Below are 21,035 nucleotides of genomic sequence, written 5' to 3'. Positions count from 1 at the left end.
GATACAGCAAGCAATAAGGAAGGCAAATGGCATGTTGGCCTTTATTGCAAGGGGTTGGAGTATAAGAGTAAGGAAGTCTTACTCCAATTGTACAGGGCCTTGGTGAGACCACACCTGGAGTACTGTGCACAGTTCTGGTCTCCTTATCTGAGGAACGACGTTCTTGCCATGGAAGGAGTGCAGCGAAGATTCACCAGGCTGATACCTGGGATGGCAGGAATGACGTACGAGGAGAGATTGTGTCGATTGGGCTTATACTCGCTGGAGTTTAGAAGATTGAGAGGGGATCTCATTGAAACCTATAAAATTCTGTCAGGTCTGGACAGACTAGATGCAGAAAGGATGTTTCTGATGGCCGGGGAGTCCAGAACCAGGGGTCACAGTCTAAGGATAAGGGGTAAGCCATTTAGGACTGAAATGAGGAGGAATTTCTTCACCCAGAGAGTGGTGAACCTGTAGAATTCTCTGCCACAGAGGGCGGTGGAGGCCAGTTCATTAAATATATTCAAGAAAGAGTTAGATATATTTCTTGAGGCTAAAGGGATCAAGGGATATGGGGAGAAGGCAGGGACAGGGTACTGAGTTTGGATGATCAGCCATGATCTCATTGAATGGCGGAGCAGGCTTGAGGGGCCAAATGGCCTACTCCTGCTCCTATCTTCTATGTTTCTATGTTAGATTGATTCCTGTGATGAGAGGGCTGTCCTATGAGGAGAGATTGTGTAGAATGGGCCGCTACTCCCTGGAGTTTAGAAGAATGAGAGGTGATCTCATTGAAACATACAAGATTCTGAGGGGGATTGACGGGGTAGATGCTGAGAGGCTGTTTCCCCTGGCTGGAGTGTCCAGAACTAGGGGGCTTAGGCTCAGGATAAGGGGTCGGCCATTTAAGACCAAGATGAGGAGGAATTTCTTCACTCAGAGGGTTGTGAATCTTTGGAATTCTCTGCCCCAGAGGGCTGTGAATGCTGAGTCATTGAGTATATTCAAGGCTGAGATCGATAGATTTTTGGACTCTAGGGGAATCGAGGGATATGGAGATCGGGCGGGAAAGTGGAGTTGAGGTCGATGATCAGCCATGATCTTATTGAATGGTGGAGCAGGCTCGAGGGGCCGAATGGCCTACTCCTGCTCTTATTTCTTATGTTCTTATGTTCTAACACCACTCTATACCTCCCTCCTGTCTGAATAACAGCCATTCAACACAACTCTCTGTTTTCTATCCCGTAGCCACCTTTGTATCCATGCTGTCACTGCCCCTTTTATCCCATGGGCCTCAATTATGTGAACAAGCCCATTATGTGGTACTTTATCAAATGCCTTTTGAAAGTCCATATACACAACATCATTTGCTCCGCCCTCATCCACCCTCTGTTACCGCATCAAAAAACTCAATCGAGTTAGTCAAACACGACTTGCCCTTAACAAATCCATGCTGGCTCACCTTTTAGTCCATGCTTGTCCAAGTGGCTGTTAACTTTCTCCCGGATTATTGCTTCTAAAAGCTTCCCCACCACTGACGTTAAACTGACTGCCCTGTAATTTCCAGATTTATCCTTCTCCCCTTTTTCAAACAAGTGTGTAACGTTTGCAATCCTCCAGACCTCTGCCATCACCCCTGTATCTAAGGAGGATTGGAAAATTGTGGCCAGCACCTCTGCAATTTCTACCCTTACTTACCTCAGCAACCTTGGATACCTCCCATCCGGACCGGGTGACTTATCCACTTTAAGTACTGCCAGCCTTTCTCGTACCTCCTCTATATCTACTTTTATATCATCCAGTATCCCAGCAACCTCCTCGTTTACCGTGACTTTGGCGAAGTCATCTTCCTTGGTGAACACCTTGGTAAAAGGAACACGAGTTATTAAGATTGTTGGAATAAATTTACCTATGAGACAATCAGCTGTGAGAAAATTGACTGAAATAAATTGGTGTGATGCAACAAACATGGAATACACAAACAATGACCGTTTGTATTACATCACCAGCAGATCTACCAAGGCACAGCTCATCCTGGGCCAGAGGATCTGCTGCTTTACAACCGTAGGGGTGTTACGTGATGTAATGAACCATTTATCAGAGTCACTGACTTACATTGGCAAAATATGTGCATTTCCATGTTTATTGCATGGAAATTACAGTAGTGTTTGGGAGACCAAATTCGAGACAGAAGCACAGATGTGCTGAGAACCTACAGTGTTAATGTGAGGACTGTTAACGCTCCTGTGAAAGAAAGAAAGACTTGCATTTATATAGCGCCTTTACCAACCTCAGGATGTTCCAAAGCGCTTTACAGCCAATGAAATACTTTTGAAGTGTAGTCACTGTTGTAATGTAGGAATGTAAGATTCGAAAATTTTCATTATAAATTCACACAAGACAACAGGATTAATAATATAGCTTTATTGACCAGAAGAAGCTTGCACAGTTAAAAACCTTTGATAAAAGGGCATACAAAATGGCCGCCGGACCTCGTGATCAGTTTCTTGGACCATTTGATTTCTGTTACTGCAAGCCAGACAGGCTTGTGGATTGAGAGCAGTAAGCCCGCGAAAGCCAGTATCGGGAAACCGAAACTCAGGGAAACAGCATACATATTCAATGGATTCTAAGTACAAGACAGTTTCAGGCAAACAGGATGGGGCCCATCAAGATATGGGCGGACAATGAATGAACACTTAAACCCATTTAATGTACAAAGGAGAAACCGTTTAACAGCCATCAAGGGAAATCTCCAGACCGATCATTATGCGAACCGAGTTACGGTGACAAAGTAAAAGACATTAAAAGACATTATCGGCCAGGAAGGCCAGCTAAGTTATCACCGGCTCCCGTTACAAGACAAAGCGCCCCTACAGAGATTTCTGCCCGCCAAAATATTACAAAGACTGGACTATGATCTGGCGGGAGATAAGGCTGGCCCAAAAGGGTATAACTATGGATTTTGAAAAGTCCATCAACGGCTCTTCTACCTCGGTAGCTTCGGAATTCGATCAAGACGTTTCTTCTTTTAAAGACGCTTCGGACGGACATTTCGGGAAAAGACAACGTGGTCAGTGTTCAGCCAGACAAGGCTCGGCCACGACGAGAAGACGACGAGGGTGGCCCGGGTACCGTTGTCGGGAGATCATCGACGACCCAGGCCGAAGAAGAAGACACCCTCAGGAAAACCAACGATCCAGGCCGGAGGAAAAGGACATTTCGGACCTAGCACTCCCGTGCCTCAACATCCCATTCTCGGGGTGTTTTTCCTCACTGGACCCTCCTTATGCATCCAGTTCTTCAACATCACATTGGTGGCAGGGACTGCCCCATCGAAATCCACAACAGATTTACATGATTCAACCTTGACGAGCGCTCATCAAGGCTGTGTCCATTGCCCCATCGCGGGAGAAAGAGAAAGAGAAAAACAAGCTGCGCCAGAAGTTTCCAAATCCACGTGACGACGGCAAGCTGTGCCAAAAGGCTGTGAACCCCCTCTTTTGCGAATCTGAAAGTGGTGAGCATGATCCCGAGTTCCTCAAGTTGAAACGTAGTTTAGGTATAAGGGGAGGGAGAGGGTAAGGGTAATCGTAATGTGTTTCCCCTTTTTCGATGTGCCGTGTGTTTCCCATTTCCATGGAATCAAGTTTATAGATATGTGCATGCTTGTAGTCACTTTGATTTGTGCTTATGATATGTATTTTGTAATGCTGCAAACTGTTTAATAATAAAAGCATCTATTTCGTGCTATTCAACCTGGTCTATTGAGTTTTTCTCTGCACTACAGTTCCCTGCACCTAAGTCCAAGGTCTAGAACCGTAGGGAAGAGTGGGTCGAACCACTCAAGGGTAATTATTGCACGAAGCCTGGTAGGAAACCAGAACGGGCAAGAGAAACCCCCTACAGAAATGGCGACCGCGGCAGGACCTTGGCAGCAGGAATGTAGCGTGTTAGATCAGGGTTTAAATAAACGAAATGTGATGGATGAGAGGATAGCGGATTATGTTTTTGGGAAGGTAAACCTTACAAAACAATGGATATCTGACTTATTAAGGGAAAGGCGCCCGCTAGACGCAGCCATCAAGTGGACAGGCAGCAAAGAGCACAAAAGATCCGTAGAAAAAGCGGTCTGGCTGATGTGTTACAAGAAGCAAGTCCAGCTTTTGGACCAGGTCGTTGTAGCACAGACAGCCCAGATCAACGGGCTGCTCACAGAAGTAGAGGAAAAGGTTGCGGGAGGTCAGAAACTGATTCAATCGCTCAACGCGCTGAATCAGGAACGCCAATCCGCAACCTACCGCCATGAGACCCGGATAGAGTATTTGGAATGTCAGGTCATTGAGGCCAAGGCCAGCGAAGGTAGAATGAGAGAGAGATGTTTCCGCCTAGCCAAGCAGATAGCGACACAGGAGGAAAGTATCTTGGGGGCTAGGGCAGCTTATAAGATGGCCATGGAGGATAGGTCTGAGAACACCGATCATAGCGCTTGTCACAGGGAGCTAGAGGACCTGAGAATGGCCCTAGCCAAGGCAAACGGATTGGTGTGTCTCATAAACCCGCCAGCGAGCCAGCTACTGTTAGCCAAGGAATCCAAAAGACCGATTCTACAAGAGACAGTTAGGGTACCAACCCCCGAGCCCTCAGCACCTCCTGCCTATGATGAGTCTTGGACTCCAGGGAAGGAAACGGAGGAGTCAGACACAGGGGTTCTTGAGGTAGAGCAACACCAGGTAGTAGAGTCCGGACCAGCGCCGATGTGTCCCACGCGACACCAGAGGCTCGGTCCGAACCAACAGGATGGCACGGATGGACCCCTTGTGAATCAAATCATAATGCCCCATAACGCACGACAGCTAAGAGAAATGATCAGTGACATCTCAAAACTCTCCGAGTCAGGAGATCCCTCAGTGCATTTTCGGGACGTGGAGCAAACCGCAGCAGTTAATGACTGCGACGGGGCCGAACTGTCCAAAATGCTGCTGTTCTCCCTGGACAGCTCACTCCTCCAATGTCTCCCTGACGAGAGCAAGAGAGGGCGAAAAACGTACGAGGAGATACGGAATGAGATCCTGGAGATTATAGGGGAGGGTGATGGAAGTCCGTTCCTCCGATTGGAAAGGACGATACAGCTAGCGGGAGAACCCCCACGGGTTTTCGCCGGAAGGTTGTGGCCAGTGTACCGGCGCAGCTGTCCGGGAGGACCGGAACGGGACGCGCTAGATGATGACCAAAGGGCTCATTGGCTCCGGTGTCTGCTCGCCAATTGCTTGCCGCCAGTGAGGGAGCAGGCCAAGGCATGGTTTGACCCCACTAACCCCCGCTCCACGGAGGAACTAGTACTTGATCAGCTCACGATAGGTTACAGGAACAACAAGAGTAGGAGCGTGCCTTCCTCAAAAGGAAAGGTGCATGAGGCGAGGCCTGCAGCTCCTGCTAAAAAGGAATGGCATCAGGAGGGGAATCATGCCCCCCAAGCCAAGAGCAGTTGTTACGGGTGTGGAAAGGAGGGTCATTGGAGCTGGGACTGTAGAAATCCCTGGAAGGATAATAGAGGGAAATTTCCCACAGTCCAAGCCCAAGCCCAGACCGCTGCCCCAGCACCAGCCCAAAACCAAACCGTAGCTCCTGCCCCAGCACCAACCCAAAACCAAACCGTAGCTCCTGCCCCAGCACCAGCCCAAAACCAAACCGTAGCCCCTGCCCCAGCACCAGGAGCTGGTGCAGTTGTGGATCCCGCTGCGATTGAGTCGATTTTACAGACAATGCGGTCCCTAATGACCTCGCAGGGGAAGGTGGCAGTTGTCAACAACCCTGTTGCTCCCCCAGCCCCAACCGCAGCGCCCCAATGACTGAAGCCCGCGCAGCCCGTCTACCTGTGTCTGCTCCGTTATGACGCGTGGAGAAGACCCATTGTGGAGATGGAGGTGGAGAAGGAAAAGGGTAGTTACCTGTTGGATACGGGAGCATCATGCACCGTGATCCACACAGCTAGGCCTTTTGCCTCACCTCTATCTACCCAGGCTCCATTCTCAGTAGCGGGTTTCACAGGCAGAGAACAGGCTGGCGCGTACTCCATCCCGCTCTCCATTCATTTGGGAGCACTCCGCACCACATGGACGTGCATCCTATTAAAGTGGAATGAGGGGGGGAGGAAAGGCATCCTCGGGGCTGATTTCTTGGTGGAACACGGGATCCTTGTGGACCTTAGAAATCACTGTCTCTGGGGAGCCGAAAATGGTTTAGGTAAGGTAGTTGTGATCCCAGGAAAGGGAGAAAAGGGGACCCTGTGCACCATGAAGCCGTCAGGGGGTTACGACCTCGAGCTTCTGGTCGCGGACGTCCCAACGGACTTGCAAGCGTTTGTGTCGGAAAATCTGACCGCGTTTGCCACCCACAAGCACGACTGTGGGAGGGTCACCGGATTTGAGGTCAGCGTAGACGGGGACCCCATGATCCGGCCCCAAAAGCAGTATAACTTCCCCAAGGAGGCAGAACCCGACATGGAGACAGCAATATCTTCCTTGGTGCAGCAGGGCATATTGAGACAAATAGCCACTCACGTGAACTCCCCATTATGGCCGGTGAAGAAGCCGGACAATTCGTGGAGGGCCACGGTGGACTATAGAGTCCTCAACAGTAACATCCCAGCCTGCGCGCCCATGGTAGCAGCAGTTGCCAACCTAATAGGGAGTATTCCGGCATCCGCGACCACGTTCACGGTGCTGGATATCTCGAACGGTTTTTGGTCCATTCCGCTGCGGCGGGAGGATCAGTCCAAGTTTGCCTTTACTTTTAAAGGGCAACAGTACACTTGGAACTGCTTGCCACAGGGTTTTCACAACAGCCCCAGCATTTTCCATCAATGCATGGCGGGAAGTTTAAAAGAATTTAGCCAGCCCAATCAGATAGTGCAGTATGTGGATGACTTACTCCTGTTCACGGACTCAATGGAGGAGCACGGCCCACTATTAGCCGAATTATTGGAACTGCTAGAAAGGAAGGGTTTCAAAGTAAACCCAAAGAAAGCACAGATCGGCCAGCAAGAGGTGAAATTCCTGGGTCTGGCCATCCGCGCTGGAGAAAGGGCCATAGATAAGGCTAGACGGGAATCGGTGCAAGATCTACCAATCCCTAACACAGTAACGGGTGTAAGGTCCTTTTTGGGGTTGACCGGGTACTGCAGGGATTTCATCGAGGACTATGCAGCCACAGCAGCCCCGCTACTCCGACTCTTACACAAGGGAGTCGAGTGGTCTTGGGATGAGGGGTGTCAGGCAGCATTCGAGAAGTTGAAAAGGGATCTGCAGACCGCGCCAGCCTTAGGGGCCATAGATGGGGGAGAGGAGTTCTTCCTGGAAGTAGCCGCTAGTGGGGACAGCCTGAGTGCCGTGCTGCTCCAGGAGCGACACGGCAAGCTAAGACCAGTGGTCTATTCCTCCAGGGTACTCACGGATGTGGAGAGGAGTTTTTCCAATTGCGAACGGCATCTCCTGGCCACGCATTGGGCTGTGAACAGATCAGTGATCTTCACAGGAACCTCTCCCATCACTCTCCTCGCCCATCACACCCCCACAAAGATGCTTCTGGATGGAAGGATCAAGGATGGGACTGTAAGCAGCGCCCGGATTGCGCGCTGGACCCTCCTCCTTTCCCAGATGGATCTCAAAGTTAAAGGCCTCTGCGAGCCGAAGCTCGCAGCCAACATGGTATATCCCGGAACAGCCCATCGGTGTTCCGTCGAAGGGGTATGGGAGGTTAACATAAGTTTACGGGCCGGGATACACCCCACAGGCCGCGAGATCTATGTAGACGGTTCCAGCACGGTATCTGCTGGCGAACGACTCACAGGGTGTGGAGTTTATGACCCTGCGGCAAACATTGCCTTGGCAATTAAGCTCCCCAGCACTATGAGCGCACAGCAAGCTGAACTGTCCGCGGTGGCGTACGTGGTCACCCACCCCGAAACCTTCCCGACCCCATACACAATTTGCTCGGACAGGATGTTCACGTGCAATTCGTGTACGGAATACCTCGCCATCTGGTCCCGCCGCGGATATACCTCCGCAGACGGACAGCTTTTAACAGTTAAGCCCTTGCTGGAAAAGATCCTGGCAGCCATGGGGGAGGAAGGGGAAGTGTTCATCCATAAGGTGAAGGCTCATTCCACCACAGAACCCCGCAGTCAGGGCAACCAGCAGGCGGATGCGCTAGCCAGGGAGGGTGCCCGCAACGGCATTCTCTGGGACCCCTATGGACCCGGACCCGTGGCAGCGATCAAAGGCGGTGAGGGGACTCCAGGGAACACAGGGGTGACACCGCCCCTAGACTTAAAAACCGTCCAAACCCTGGATCCCGCCCTCAAAACGGTCCTAAAAGCCATTGTCGAGGGCAAGCAGGTAGAGGGTCCGTACAGTACGGCAGCCCTCTCAGTCAAGGAAGGCATGTTGTTCCGAGAGGAGCAGTGGGTTGTGCCGCAGCAGCACCGGAGGGAATTCCTTCAACTGGCCCATGAGGGTCCAGGGGCGGGACACCCCGGGCCTGAGGTTACCTGGCAACGGGTAGAGCAGGCGGGATGGTGGCCGGGACTTAGGGTCGATGTCCGCGAGTTCTGTGCGAGCTGTCTTGTGTGCGCTGCAAACAACCCAGACCCCCAGAAAAGGAAGGTGCCCATGGGACACATCAGGAGGGGAGAGGGACCGTGGCAGTCGATTCAGGTCGACTACATAGGGCCCCTGCCCGCCGCCCAGGGCGGGTATAAGTATTGCCTTGTTCTAGTGGATGTGTTCACTAAATGGGTAGAAGCTTTCCCGTGCAGAACAGCTACGGCACTGGGTACTGCCAAGATCTTGGTCCGGGAAGTGTTCTCACAATGGGGACTCCCCCGTTTTGTTGAGTCCAATCAAGGGAGTCAGTTCACCGGTCAAGTGATGCAGAACACCCTCATGTTCTTGGGCATTGAAGGGAAGTGGCACGTAGCGTACAATCCCCAGTCATCCGGGATTGTTGAGCGCATGAACCGGACCCTCAAGGAAAAGCTGAGGAAAGAGACAATGGGCTCGCCCCAGAAATGGGCGGAGGTCCTGCCTTTAGTCCTCATGGGGATCCGAGCCAACCAGTCCAAAAGTACAGGGTACTCCCCGCACGAATTAATGACTGGGAGGATCATGCGAACACCCACCCATGTACTAGCCCCGGTTCTCACTGAGGGCCAACTCCAAGAGGTGAAACGAGACAAGTTCGTTCAGACCCTTTTGGAGCGCCTGAAACAGATTTATGGGCAGGCGGCTGGGAAAATGGGGAAACAGCATTAGAGCAACCGACTGTTGCTGGAACCTCGTAAGCAACAAGAGTGGGAAGTCGGAGACCAGGTCATGGTTAGGAACTATGCCCGGGTGGGGAGTTTTGAACCACTGTACATGGGGCCCTACAGCATTGTAGACAAGGCCAGCCCCATGGTTTATGCAGTGAAGGTGCCCCGACGTACAAAATGGTTTCACATTAACCAGTGCAAACTGTTTAAGGCGGGTGCACAAGGGCCAACAACAGTGGCCAGGTCTGAGGACAAAAATCCTCAGCCTGCGACAGAGTCACAGACCACACAGGCTGGAACTGTAGCCTGCATGAAAGAAGGGGTCATCCTAATAGAGGAGGAGGAGGTCTCCCCTCTAATTTGGGAATCGGACGAGGAAGAGCCCGAACAGCTCGACCCCGCCCTTGACCAGATCACGGAGGAGGATGAGTCAGAGGACGAAGATTCCGCCCTCGACTCAAGCTCAGGGGAGGCAGGGATTGGGGGCGGAGACTCACTACCTGTCGGGACAGGTGAGGTGGAGTCGGATACCACAAATCCCGGCCCCGGGGGGGCAGAGCCTGAGGGAAGGGAGCCGGAGCCGGCAGCTGTGGTGGGACCACAGGCTGTGACAGTGAAAGTCCCAACCCCCGGTCCGTCGGCCCTGGGAGCCTCACCCAAGGCAGCCCCTCGTAGGTCGACTCGAAAGCCACAGCCCAAAAAGCAATGGTCCAACTCTCCCTATCTTCCCCAACCTCGATACAGAGCAGCCCGAGAGAGGCACGATTCCCATTCAGCAGCGACAGGCTGCGGGGGATCAAAGCCGAAGGTCAGTGCAGCCCCGCCACAGGAAGCGGCACGCTGCAGTCCTCACAGGAATTAGGTAGGCCGCCCGAAGGAGGGCGGCGCTGTATATAGGTTTAGGTGATGATGTTAAGTATAAGTAATTTTAATGTTAGTTTAAGATGTGTAAAGTTTGAGATGACGGAATGTTTAAAGGATAGTTTTCAAAGTCTGCCCAGTATGTGTGGTTGTTTGGAAGTGGGGTCAAGGGATCCGCGCGTCCGTTTAATTAAGCCAGCACCTGTTGGGAGCCTGGCTACATCATCTTGTCGATTACAGGAACCAGGGATACAATGGAAAGGATTCTCGTAGGGATCGCGGTGATTGGGTGCGGGCTGGCCTACCGGGGCCGCACCAAGGACGTCATCGTGTTCGGGTGTTCCGGGGACACAGCCCCCATCACGATGGATGGGACGGGGAAGTGAGAGGTTGAGGAAACCGCCACCTACTTCCACCAAGGGAGATGGCCAGGATGGCTGGGGACGAATTCTACGGAACACTCCAGCAATTTCGGTTTTCCCTACCAAGAGACTTCATTAATGTGCCCTCGGGTGAGGATCCTTGCACCCAGAGTCAGCGTTACCGTGGGAAAGAAGATCTGTTTGGTGTGTAATGGGAACGTACCACTAAGTCGATGGTGGTGGCTACGAAAGCTGGGAAAGGACATGAAAAACTCTACTATCGAGTGGGAGCGACTGGGTAACAATACCCATCGGACAATTATGGGGACTCACGGACAATTACGTGTGTGTTGGGACAAATGGTGGGAGCCAGATGAAGGAATATATGTCTGTATGTGGGGTTCGAAACGCGTCTGCCCCAAGGGCATATCCATCTTTTTCCAGAGGCAGTGGCAGGACGAAGGAAAAGGGATGAGATGGGATGTCAGCACTCGGGCGTGCGGAGCCCCATACTCCCCGATTCCAGTAAACGCCACTGAACTCATCACCCGCCCACGCAGGCCCCTGCCCACGATCCCGGTAGCACTAGCCCAGAAGGAAGGGTGTCCCACCACCACAAAGGGACCCGGGAACGGTTTAGTATTGGTACCCACTGGTCAGGTGCTGTACCAAGGGGTACACTACGCGGTGGCCTCAGTGATTTTAAACCTCACTGAGGTACGATTGCCGGAGTGGTGCCCCAGGGAAACGGAACAGTTGTACCAGGTACTGTTAACCCGAATGTTCAGACAATTTTACGAATTTGACTTTGCCGACATCGACAAGGCCAAATTATACACCACACCACAGGAAGTTTTGGATCGGGTAGGGAGGCAAAGAAGGGGTACTGTTAATGACATTTTCACTGCTTTTAACACCGGAACATCTGTTGTCAACGCTCTAGACAACGTGGAGCTGCAGACACAGATCAATGGTTTAAAAACCCAGTTGAGGAACATACTGACAAGCGAAAATAAGGTAGTGGGTTCTGAGCTGCATGAAGACCAAGCCATGACAGTACACTTAAAGGAAGTAATTGCTGAGCTGGAGAAGCACGCTAGGACAGTAAATGCGCTCATTAAGGAGGATCGGAATGCGTCCGATCAGGCTGCGCAGAACGAGGCTTGTGTGCTATATGGGGTGTGGTTACTGGGCGAGGGCCGCAGTAATCTGGAGGATTTAAAACAAGGTTTGGTCCCGTCCTGGATCAGCAACAAGCACTTGCAAGCGCTCCACCCTTTCGAGAACGCATTAAGTCCGTGCCAGCTCAGACTAGCCGCAGAGGCGTACCCAGTCCCAGTGGACTGCGGACGCTTGAATCACACTATCATGGGAATCGTAATAAGGATGCCGGTGTTGGGTCCCGCAGCAAGGCCCGCCCTGGTATACAGGGTGGAGAACATTGGAGTCATTCAGGGGGGTGCGCACATTCGTTATGCAGTGTTCCCGCCTTATGTCATCAGATGGGAGCGTACGATGACAGGCACCGACCTCTCGGGGTGTCGTAGCCGGGGAGCACACATCATCCTGTGCCCCCAGCATTTGAATGCCTTTTTGAAACCACAGTGCGGGTTCAGAGTCGCTAGCACGAAGCCGATAAATTGGACCATGGAGGCAATGGCAAAGGACCATGTGCCCCCGCAGGTGGCATATATCGGAGGTGGGACATACTGTGTCACCACTGCAGCGCCTCACTACCGCTATGGACAGCACGAGGGGTGTCCGGTCAGTGACAGCAGTTTCTGTTTCAAACCCAGGGCTGAAGTTCAAGTGGCACAACAACGGATTGTCCCCATTCCTGCACCCTCCACCGTTCACCTCACTGTAAAAGAGAATTTCACGGACTTGCAGCGATTCGTCGCGCACTTTGGTTATGTCATTCCCCCTCTCCCCGAACACCTCACCAAGATTTTAAAAGCTGTTATAGTTTCACAGAAACATTTTTACACACTGGAGCAGAAGACAATAGAGATAGGGAAAGACATATTGGATATAGTCACCCCACCATGGTGGGACCTGTTCACCAATATAGAAATCCCGGCCTGGATTAGAATAGCATCCCACATCCTAGTAGTGTGTCAGGTTTTAATTGTAATATTTTTGCTGTTCGTGCATTGCAAGAGAGGCAAACGCCTCCAGAGGCACGAGAACACATGAGAATGGAGAGAACGCTATGTCCGAGTGGGGGAGGAGGACACCCCAGTGTAAACAGCTAGTGTTAAAAGGTTACAAGGCGTCCCTCCATGTTTAGATTTTCAGTTACTGCAGGGTTTTAAGTGTGTGTATGTTGTAATGTTATAGCCGTTTGGTGAAGTTTTTTTGATGAATAAAAGGTGTATGCAGGTGGTGCAAGGAGCATTGGGCCCTTCACATCTGAAAGATTAATGTGTTATAGTTTAAGGTAATACTGCCTATGATTGTCCAATTGTACACAGGGTAATTCTCTGAAATGGGAACTGCATGCGTCATGGGGGTCATAGATAGTTAATTACCGGGAATGTTTGGACGTGGGGAATCGGGAAAATTTGCTCACCAAGGATTATTGATACTGTAAGCAAGCTATCAGTATCACAGGGGGGACTGTAAGATTCGAAAATTTTCATTATAATTTCACACAAGACAACAGGATTAATAATACAGCTTTATTGACCAGAAGAAGCTTGTACAGTTAAAAACCTTTGATAAAAGGGCATACAAAATGGCCGCCGGACCTCGTGATCAGTTTCTTGGACCATTTGATTTCTGTTACTGCAAGCCAGACAGGCTTGTGGATTGAGAGCAGTAAGCCCGCGAAAGCCAGTATCGGGAAACCGAAACTCAGGGAAACAGCATACATATTCAATTGGATTCTAAGTACAAGACAGTTTCAGGCAAACAGGATGGGGCCCATCAAGATATGGGCGGACAATGAATGAACACTTAAACCCATTTAATGTACAAAGGAGAAACCGTTTAACAGCCATCAAGGGAAATCTCCAGACCGATCAATATGCGAACCGAGTTACGGTGACAAAGTAAAAGACATTAAAAGACATTATCGGCCAGGAAGGCCAGTTAAGTTATCACCGGCTCCTGTTACAAGACAAAGCGCCCCTGCAGAGATTTCTGCCCGCCAAAATATTACAAAGACTGGACTATGATCTGGCGGGAGATAAGACTGGCCCAAAAGGGTATAACTATGGATTTTGAAAAGTCCATCAACGGCTCTTCTACCTCGGTAGCTTCGGAATTCGATCAAGACGTTTCTTCTTTTAAAGACGCTTCGGACGGACATTTCGGGAAAAGACAACGTGGTCGGTGTTCAGCCAGACAAGGCTCGGCCACGATGAGAAGACGACGAGGGTGGCCCAGGTACCGTTGTCAGGAGATCATCAACGACCCAGGCCGAAGAAGAAGACACCCTCAGGAAAACCGACGATCCAGGCCGGAGGAAAAGGACATTTCGGACCTAGCACTCCCGTGCCTCAACATCCCATTCTCGGGGTGTTTTTCCTCACTGGACCCTCCTTATGCATCCAGTTCTTCAACATCACATTGGTGGCAGGGACTGCCCCATCCAAATCCACAACAGATTTAAATGATTCAACCTTGATGAGCGCTCATCAAGGCTGTGTCCATTGCCCCATTGCGGGAGAAAGAGAAAGAGAAAAACAAGCTGCGCCAGAAGTTTCCAAATCCACGTGACGACGGCAAGCTGTGCCAAAAGGCTGCGAACCCCCTCTTTTGCGAATCTGAAAGTGGTGAGCATGATTCCGAGTTCCTCAAGTCGAAACGTAGTTTAGGTATAAGGGGAGGGAGAGGGTAAGGGTAATCGTAATGTGTTCCCCCTTTTTCGATGTGCCGTGTGTTTCCCATTTCCATGGAATCAAGTTTAGAGATATGTGCATGCTTGTAGTCACTTTGATTTGTGCTTATGATATGTATTTTGTAATGCTGCAAACTGTTGCATCCATTTCATGCTATTCAACCTGGTCTATTGAGTTTTTCTCTGCACTACAGTTCCCTGCACCTAAGTCCAAGGTCTAGAACCGTAGGGAAGAGTGGGTCGAACCACTCAAGGGTAATTATTGCACGAAGCCTGGTAGGAAACCAGAACGGGCAAGAGAAACCCCCTACAGGAAACACAACAGTCAAATTGCACGCAGCAAGCTCGCACAACAGCAATGTGATAATGACCAGATGATCTGTTTTTTGTGATGTTGATTCAGGGATAAATATTGGCCAGGACACTGGGGATAACTCCGAAGGCCGTAGGACGATTTTTCTACATTATTGGCACTATATAAATGCAAGTTGTTGTTGTTGTTGACAGTGGGAATGGATTCAGTTGCCCGTCTGAGGTGGAAACTCATGGATACAGTCACACCGGGGAGAGGCTGCACACCAGCTGAGCTTAAAAAGAGATTCACTTGCTCATCTCACCTACTGACACAATAGCATGTTCACACAGGGGAGAGGCCGTTCACCAGCTGTGTGTGTGGAAAGGGATTCATTCGTTCACCCCATTTACTGACACACCAGCACAGTCACACCAGAGAGAGATCGGTTCGATACTTCACGTGTGGGAAGGAATTTACTCAGTTTTCCCACCTATTAACACTCCAACGTTAAAAGGTCAAAGAATTTGAGACACAATGCTGAAGAAAGGATGTTTAAATGTGTGTGGGAAGAAATTCACTCGTTTACCCACCTGCTGAAACACCAGCGAGTTCACAAGTGACTGCAGGGGTTGGATTCTACTGTTGCTGATGTTAATCACATCCAGGACAGAACTATAGCGGATGGCCCGTGCACTTGGGTTTCTGTATAATTTGCTTCCTAATTTTATGGCTTGGCCCTCCGGCTCCAATCTCACGCCTATCACAGATAATAATTTTCTATATGCTAATGTTGTCTTTCAATGGCGAGGTTTTTACCCAACATTCCCCGCGCGGGCGAATATGCCCTATCCACACTACAGGAGCCTAGTGCGCAGGCGCAGTACCGGACAGCGATGGAGCATGCGCAGTGCGAGTGGTGTAAAAGGACAAAGGGTGGAGAGTCGCATCGGCAGCGGGTAATGGATGGCGGGGCTCGGGGGCGTAATGATCCCGGAATATGGGCGGATAGGCTTCATAAACACCCGGAGTAGGTCGCATGCCCCGAGTAATAACTTAATGGTCCCGCGATTGCTGCTGCGGGGCTTTTTCCCGGTAATCGGCCCAGGTTAACGGCCGCCATCCTGGTAAAGGAGAGTGGGAAGCTTCACTGTGCGGCCATCTTCGTACAGGAACAATGAGTGGGCGGGGCATCAGGGCACCTATTCCCAACTTGACCCAAGTGCCCCGGGGGTGAAAACCATTGGTAGATTGTGTGTCAGGTGTGTGTCCAGCTGCGGGTTTGATTGGTCAGTGACTCGCCCGGGTTACCCAGGGGTTTAAAGTCACAGCAGGGCGCATGCGCGGTCACCTTAGGACAGGCACCAGGAAGGGAGAATGTTCTCAATTTCTATCCTGGACTCTGATGGCTTTTGTAAACTGGGAGTGTGCAACTATCAGGAAAGATTGAACAGGTTGGGGATTTTTTCTTCAGAAAAGGGAAGACTTAGAGGAGACCTGATAGAGGTCTTTAAAATTATAAATGGCTTGGACAGGATAGATGTGGAGAGAATCGTAAAAATCAACATTTCATTGTGCAGTACACACGTCTGCTGCATATATGACAAATAAAATTGAATTGAATTGAATTGAGAATCTAAAACTAGGGGCTATAAATACAACATAGTTACTAATAAATCCAACAGGGAAATGAGGAGAAATGTCTTTACTCAGAGAGTGGTTAGAATGTGGAACTCGCTAATACAGGAATAAAAACAGAAAATGCTGGAAATACTCAGCAGGTCAGGCAGCATCTGTAGAGAGAAACAGAGTTAACGTTTCAGGTCGATGACCCTTCGTCAGAACTGGAAAAAGTTGGAGATGTAACAGGTTTTAAAGCAAGTGTAGGGGCAGGAAGAGGGAGGAGGGGAGGAAAGAACAAAAGGGAAGGTCTGTGATAGGATGGAAGGCAGGAGAGATTAAGAGACAAAGGGGATGATGGTGCGAGGCAAGAAGAGATGGTAATGGGACAAGTTAAGAAACAAAAGATGGCTCGAGATGAAGTGTAAATGGCAATGGCAGGATCATCAACAGCTGCCATGTGAGAGAGAGAAAAAATGATAGGGACAGAGGTTATTGTCTGAAATTGTTGAACTCGATGTTAAGTCCAAAAGGCTGTAAAGTGCCTAATCGAAAGATGAGGCGCTGTTCCTCGAGCTTACGTTGAGCTTCATTGGAACAGTGTAAGAGGCCGAGGACAGAGAGATCAGAGTGGGAGTGGAGCGGAGAATTAAAGTGACAGGCGACCGGAAGCTCAGGGTCACCCTTACGGACTGAACGGAGGTGTTCCGCAAAGCGGTCACCCAATCTGCGTTTGATCTCCCCAATGTAGAGGAGACCACATCGTGAGCAGCGAATACAGTATACTAGATTGCGAGAAGTACAAGTAAATCGCTGTTTCACCTGGAAGGAGTGTTTGGGGCCCTGGACAGTGGGAAGGGTAAAAGGGCAGGTGTTCCACATCCAGCACTTGCACGGGAAGGTGCCGGGTGAAGGAGAAGGGGTGTTGTGGTGATGGAGGAGTGAACCAGGGTGATGCAGTGTGAGCGGTCCCTTCGGAATGCTGAAAGGGGAGATGAGGAAAAGATGTGTTTGGTGGTGGGATCGCTAATACGGGAAGTGGTTGAGGCAAATAGCTTTGATGCTTTAAAAGGAAACGAGATGCGTACATGAGAGAACGGAATAGAAACATATGCTGAAAGGGTGACATGAGGTAGATGGAGTGGGAGGACACTTGTGTGGTGTATGAACACACAGCACAGACTAGTTGGGCCAAATGGCCTGTACTGTATATTTATATAATTCTATATAAACTCTTTTTACAGGATATTAGAATGGGAGGATTTGCAGGTGGGAAGCTCAAACCAGACATCACATCAAGATCTGACTGGGTCACTTGCTTTATCAGGACCTGAATATCCTCAGCCTTCGAATGTGGAAGGAGAAATGTTTGTATGTTCTGTCTGTGGAAAAAGATTTCAAACATCAGTGTGACTGGAAAAGCACCGAGATACACACACCCGAGTGAGAGTGTTCCAGTGCACTGACTGTGGAAAGAGCTTTAACCAGTTACACAGCCTGAAAAAACATCACACCGTTCACAGCGGGGAGAAACCGTACACGTATTCTGTGTGTGGATGAGGCTTCAACTGATCATACAACCTGGAGAGACACAATGACACCCGCACCACGGAGAAACCGTGGAAATGTGGGGACTGTGGAAAGGGATTCAATTACCCATCCAAGCTGGAAACTCATCGACGCAGTCATACCGGGGAGAGGCCGTTCACCTGCTCCGTGTGTGGGAAGGGATTCACTCTGTCGTCCAACCTCCAGATACACCTGAGAGTTCACACCGGGGAGAGGCCGTTCACCTGCATTGAATGTGGGAAGGGATTCACTACTTTATCCAACCTGCTGAAGCACCAGGGTATTCACACAGATAACAGACCTTTTAAATGTTCTGACTGTGAGAAGAGTTTTAAAAGCAGAAACGAACTGCTGACACACCAACGTATTCACACTGGGGAGAGGCCATTCACCTGCTCCGTGTGTGAGAAAGGATTCACTCAGTTATCGCACCTTCAGAGACACCAGAGAGCTCACACTGGGGAGAGGCCGTTCACCTGCTCTGAGTGTGGGAAGGGATTTGCTAATTCATCCGAGCTTCTGAGACACCAACGAGTTCACACTGGGGAGAGGCCGTTCACCTGCTCCGTGTGTGGGAAGGGATTCACTCGATCATTCACCCTGCTGAAACACCAGCGAGGTCACAAGTGACTGCAGGGGTTCGATTCTGCTGTTATTGCTACTGTTAATCACATCAAGAACTGAACCATGTTCATTCTGTCAGTTTTAGAGACAGAAGGAGGCCATTTAGCCCCTCGAGTCTGTTCAGCCATTCAATGAGATCACAGCTAATCTGTGAGCGAAATCCTTATAACTGCCTTTGCCCCATATCGGTTATTACCTTTCAGCGTTCCCTGGGATCCAGGGAGGACACAGGCTTTACAAACACCGAGTACGGCCCCAGGCCCGAATCAAAAACAGTCAATATTCAGGAGAGGAAGAAGAACAAGTGAGTGTAGAACTGAACCCAGCCACAGTCAGTACCTTCAGGGGAGGAGAGGGAGGGGAACCAGTGAGTGTAGAACTGCACCCAGCCAGAGTCAGCACCTTAAGGGGAGGAGTGGGAGGGGAACCAATGAGTGTAGAACTGAACCCAACCAGAGGCAGCATCTTAAGGGGAGGAGAGGGAGGGGAACCAGTGTGTGTAAATGGAGCTGTATTCTGTATCTTACATGTACTTCACCTGCCCCTGGGAGTGTTTGATGGGAAGGTGTAGAGGGAGCTTTACTCTGCATCTAACCTGCGCTGTACCTGCCCTGGTAGTGTTTGATGGGACAGTGCAGAGGGAGCTTTACTCTGTATCTAACCCGTGCTGTACCTGCCCCGGGAGTGTTTGATGGACTGTGTAGAGGGATCTTTACTCTGTATCTAACCTGTGCTGTACCTGGCCTGGGAGTGTTTGATGGGACAGTGTAGAGGGAGCTTTACTCTGTATCTAACCTGTGCTGTACCTGTCCTGGGAGTGTTTGATGAGACAGTGTAGAGGGAGCTTCACTCTGTATCTAACCCGTGCTGTACCTGCCCTGGGAGTGTTTGATGGGACAGTGTAGAGGGAGCTTTACTCTGCATCTAACCCGTGCTGTACCTGGCCTGGGAGTGTTTGATGGGACAGTGTAGAGGGAGCTTTACTCTGTATCTAACCCGTGCTGGACCTGCCCTGCGAGTGTATGATTGGAGAGTGTAGATTGAGACTTACTATGTATCTAACCCGTGCGGTACCTGCCCTGGGAGTGTTTGATGGGACAATGTAGAGGAAGCTTTACTTTGTATCTAACCCGTGCTGTACCTGCCCTGAGAGTGTTTGATAGGACAGTGTACAGGGAGCTTTATTCTGTATCTAACACAACCTGTTCCTGACTTGTGGGTGATGGGACAGTGCAGAGGGAGCTTTACTCTGTATCTAACACGTGCTGCACCTGCCCTGGATGTGTTTGATGGGACCGTGTGGAGGGAGCTTTACTCTGTATGTAACCCATGCTGTACCTTCCCTGGGAGTGTTTGATGGGACAGTGTAGAGGCAGCTTTACTTTGTATCTAACCCATGCTGTACCTGCCCTGAGAGTGTTTGATGCGACAGTGTAGAGGGAGCTTTACTCTGTATCTAACCCGTGCTGTACCTGCCCTGGCAGTGTTGATGGGACAGTGTAGCGGGAGCTTTACTCTGTATATAACGTGCGCTGTACCTGCCCTGGGAATGTTTGATGGGACAGTGTAGAGGGAGCTTTACTCTGTATATAACCCGCGCTGTACCTGCCCTGGGAATTTTGATGGGACAGTGTAGAGGGAGCTTTACTCTGTATCTATCCCGTGTTGTACCTGCCCTGGGAATGTTTGATGGGACAGTGTAGAGGGAGCTTTACTCTGTATCTAACCCATGCTGTACCTGCGCTGCGAATGTTTGATGGGACAGTGTGGAGAAAGCTTTAATCTGTATCTAACCCAACCTGTTTCTGCCTTGTGAGTGTTTGATGGGACAGTGTAGAGGGAGCTTCACTCTGTATCTAACCCGTGCTGAACCTGCCCAAGGAGTGTTTGATGGGACAGTGTAGAGGTAGCTTTACTCTGTATCTAATCTGCGCTGTATCTTCCCTAGGAATGTTTGATGGGACAGTGCAGAGGGAACTTTACTCTGTACCAAACCCGTGCTGTTTCTGCCCTGGGAGTGTTTGATGGGACAGTGCAGAGGGAGCTTTACTCTGTATATAACCCATGCTGTACCTGCCCTGGGAATGTTTGATGGGACAGTGTAGAGGGAGCTATACTCTGTATCTAAGCTGTGCTGTTTCTGCCCTGGGAGTGTTTGATGGGACAGTGCAGAGGGAGCTTTACTCTGTATATAACCCGTGCTGTACCTGCCCTGGGAATGTTTGATGGGACACTGTAGAGGGAGCTTTACTCTGTACCAAACCCGTGCTGTTTCTGCCCTGGGAGTGTTTGATGGGACAGTGCAGAGGGAGCTTTACTCTGTATATAACCCGTGCTGTACCTGCCCTGGGAATGTTTGATGGGACAGTGTAGAGGGAGCTTTACTCTGTATATAACCCGCGCTGTACCTGCCCTGGGAATTTTGATGGGACAGTGTAGAGGGAGCTTTACTCTGTATCTATCCCGTGTTGTACCTGCCCTGGGAATGTTTGATGGGACAGTGTAGAGGGAGCTTTACTCTGTATCTAACCCATGCTGTACCTGCGCTGCGAATGTTTGATGGGACAG

The 21,035-nt window shown here is 50.3% G+C and overlaps 1 protein-coding gene across 1 annotated transcript; it reads left to right on the top strand.

Annotated features, from left to right (window-relative positions):
* Window positions 1-15,557: 15,557 nt before the first annotated feature.
* On the top strand, window positions 15,558-18,797 carry LOC147118840 (uncharacterized). Its single transcript, XM_085983981.1, has 2 exons — window positions 15,558-15,613; window positions 17,864-18,797. The coding sequence occupies exons 1-2, from the start codon at window positions 15,558-15,560 to the stop codon at window positions 18,471-18,473; spliced, it is 666 nt and encodes a 221-aa protein (XP_085840107.1). The 3' UTR covers window positions 18,474-18,797.
* The last annotated feature ends 2,238 nt before the right edge of the window (window positions 18,798-21,035 follow it).

Source organism: Somniosus microcephalus, chromosome 4 (genome assembly GCF_052327205.1).
Source record: "Somniosus microcephalus isolate GS21.2 chromosome 4, FLI_Smic_1.0, whole genome shotgun sequence".
NCBI classification, from domain to species: Eukaryota; Metazoa; Chordata; class Chondrichthyes; order Squaliformes; family Somniosidae; genus Somniosus; species Somniosus microcephalus.
The sequence above is the reverse complement of the archived record's forward strand: the minus strand, read 5'-3'. Positions and strand labels throughout refer to the sequence as shown.

Bases quoted from the DNA above. Each gene is read 5' to 3' on its own strand.
- LOC147118840 (XM_085983981.1), top strand. From the start codon at position 15,558: ATGCGCAGTGCGAGTGGTGTAAAAGGACAAAGGGTGGAGAGTCGCATC. The intron at 15,614-17,863 runs GTAATGGATGGC...CAACCTGGAGAG, and splicing joins GAGAGTCGCATCGGCAGCGG to ACACAATGACACCCGCACCA.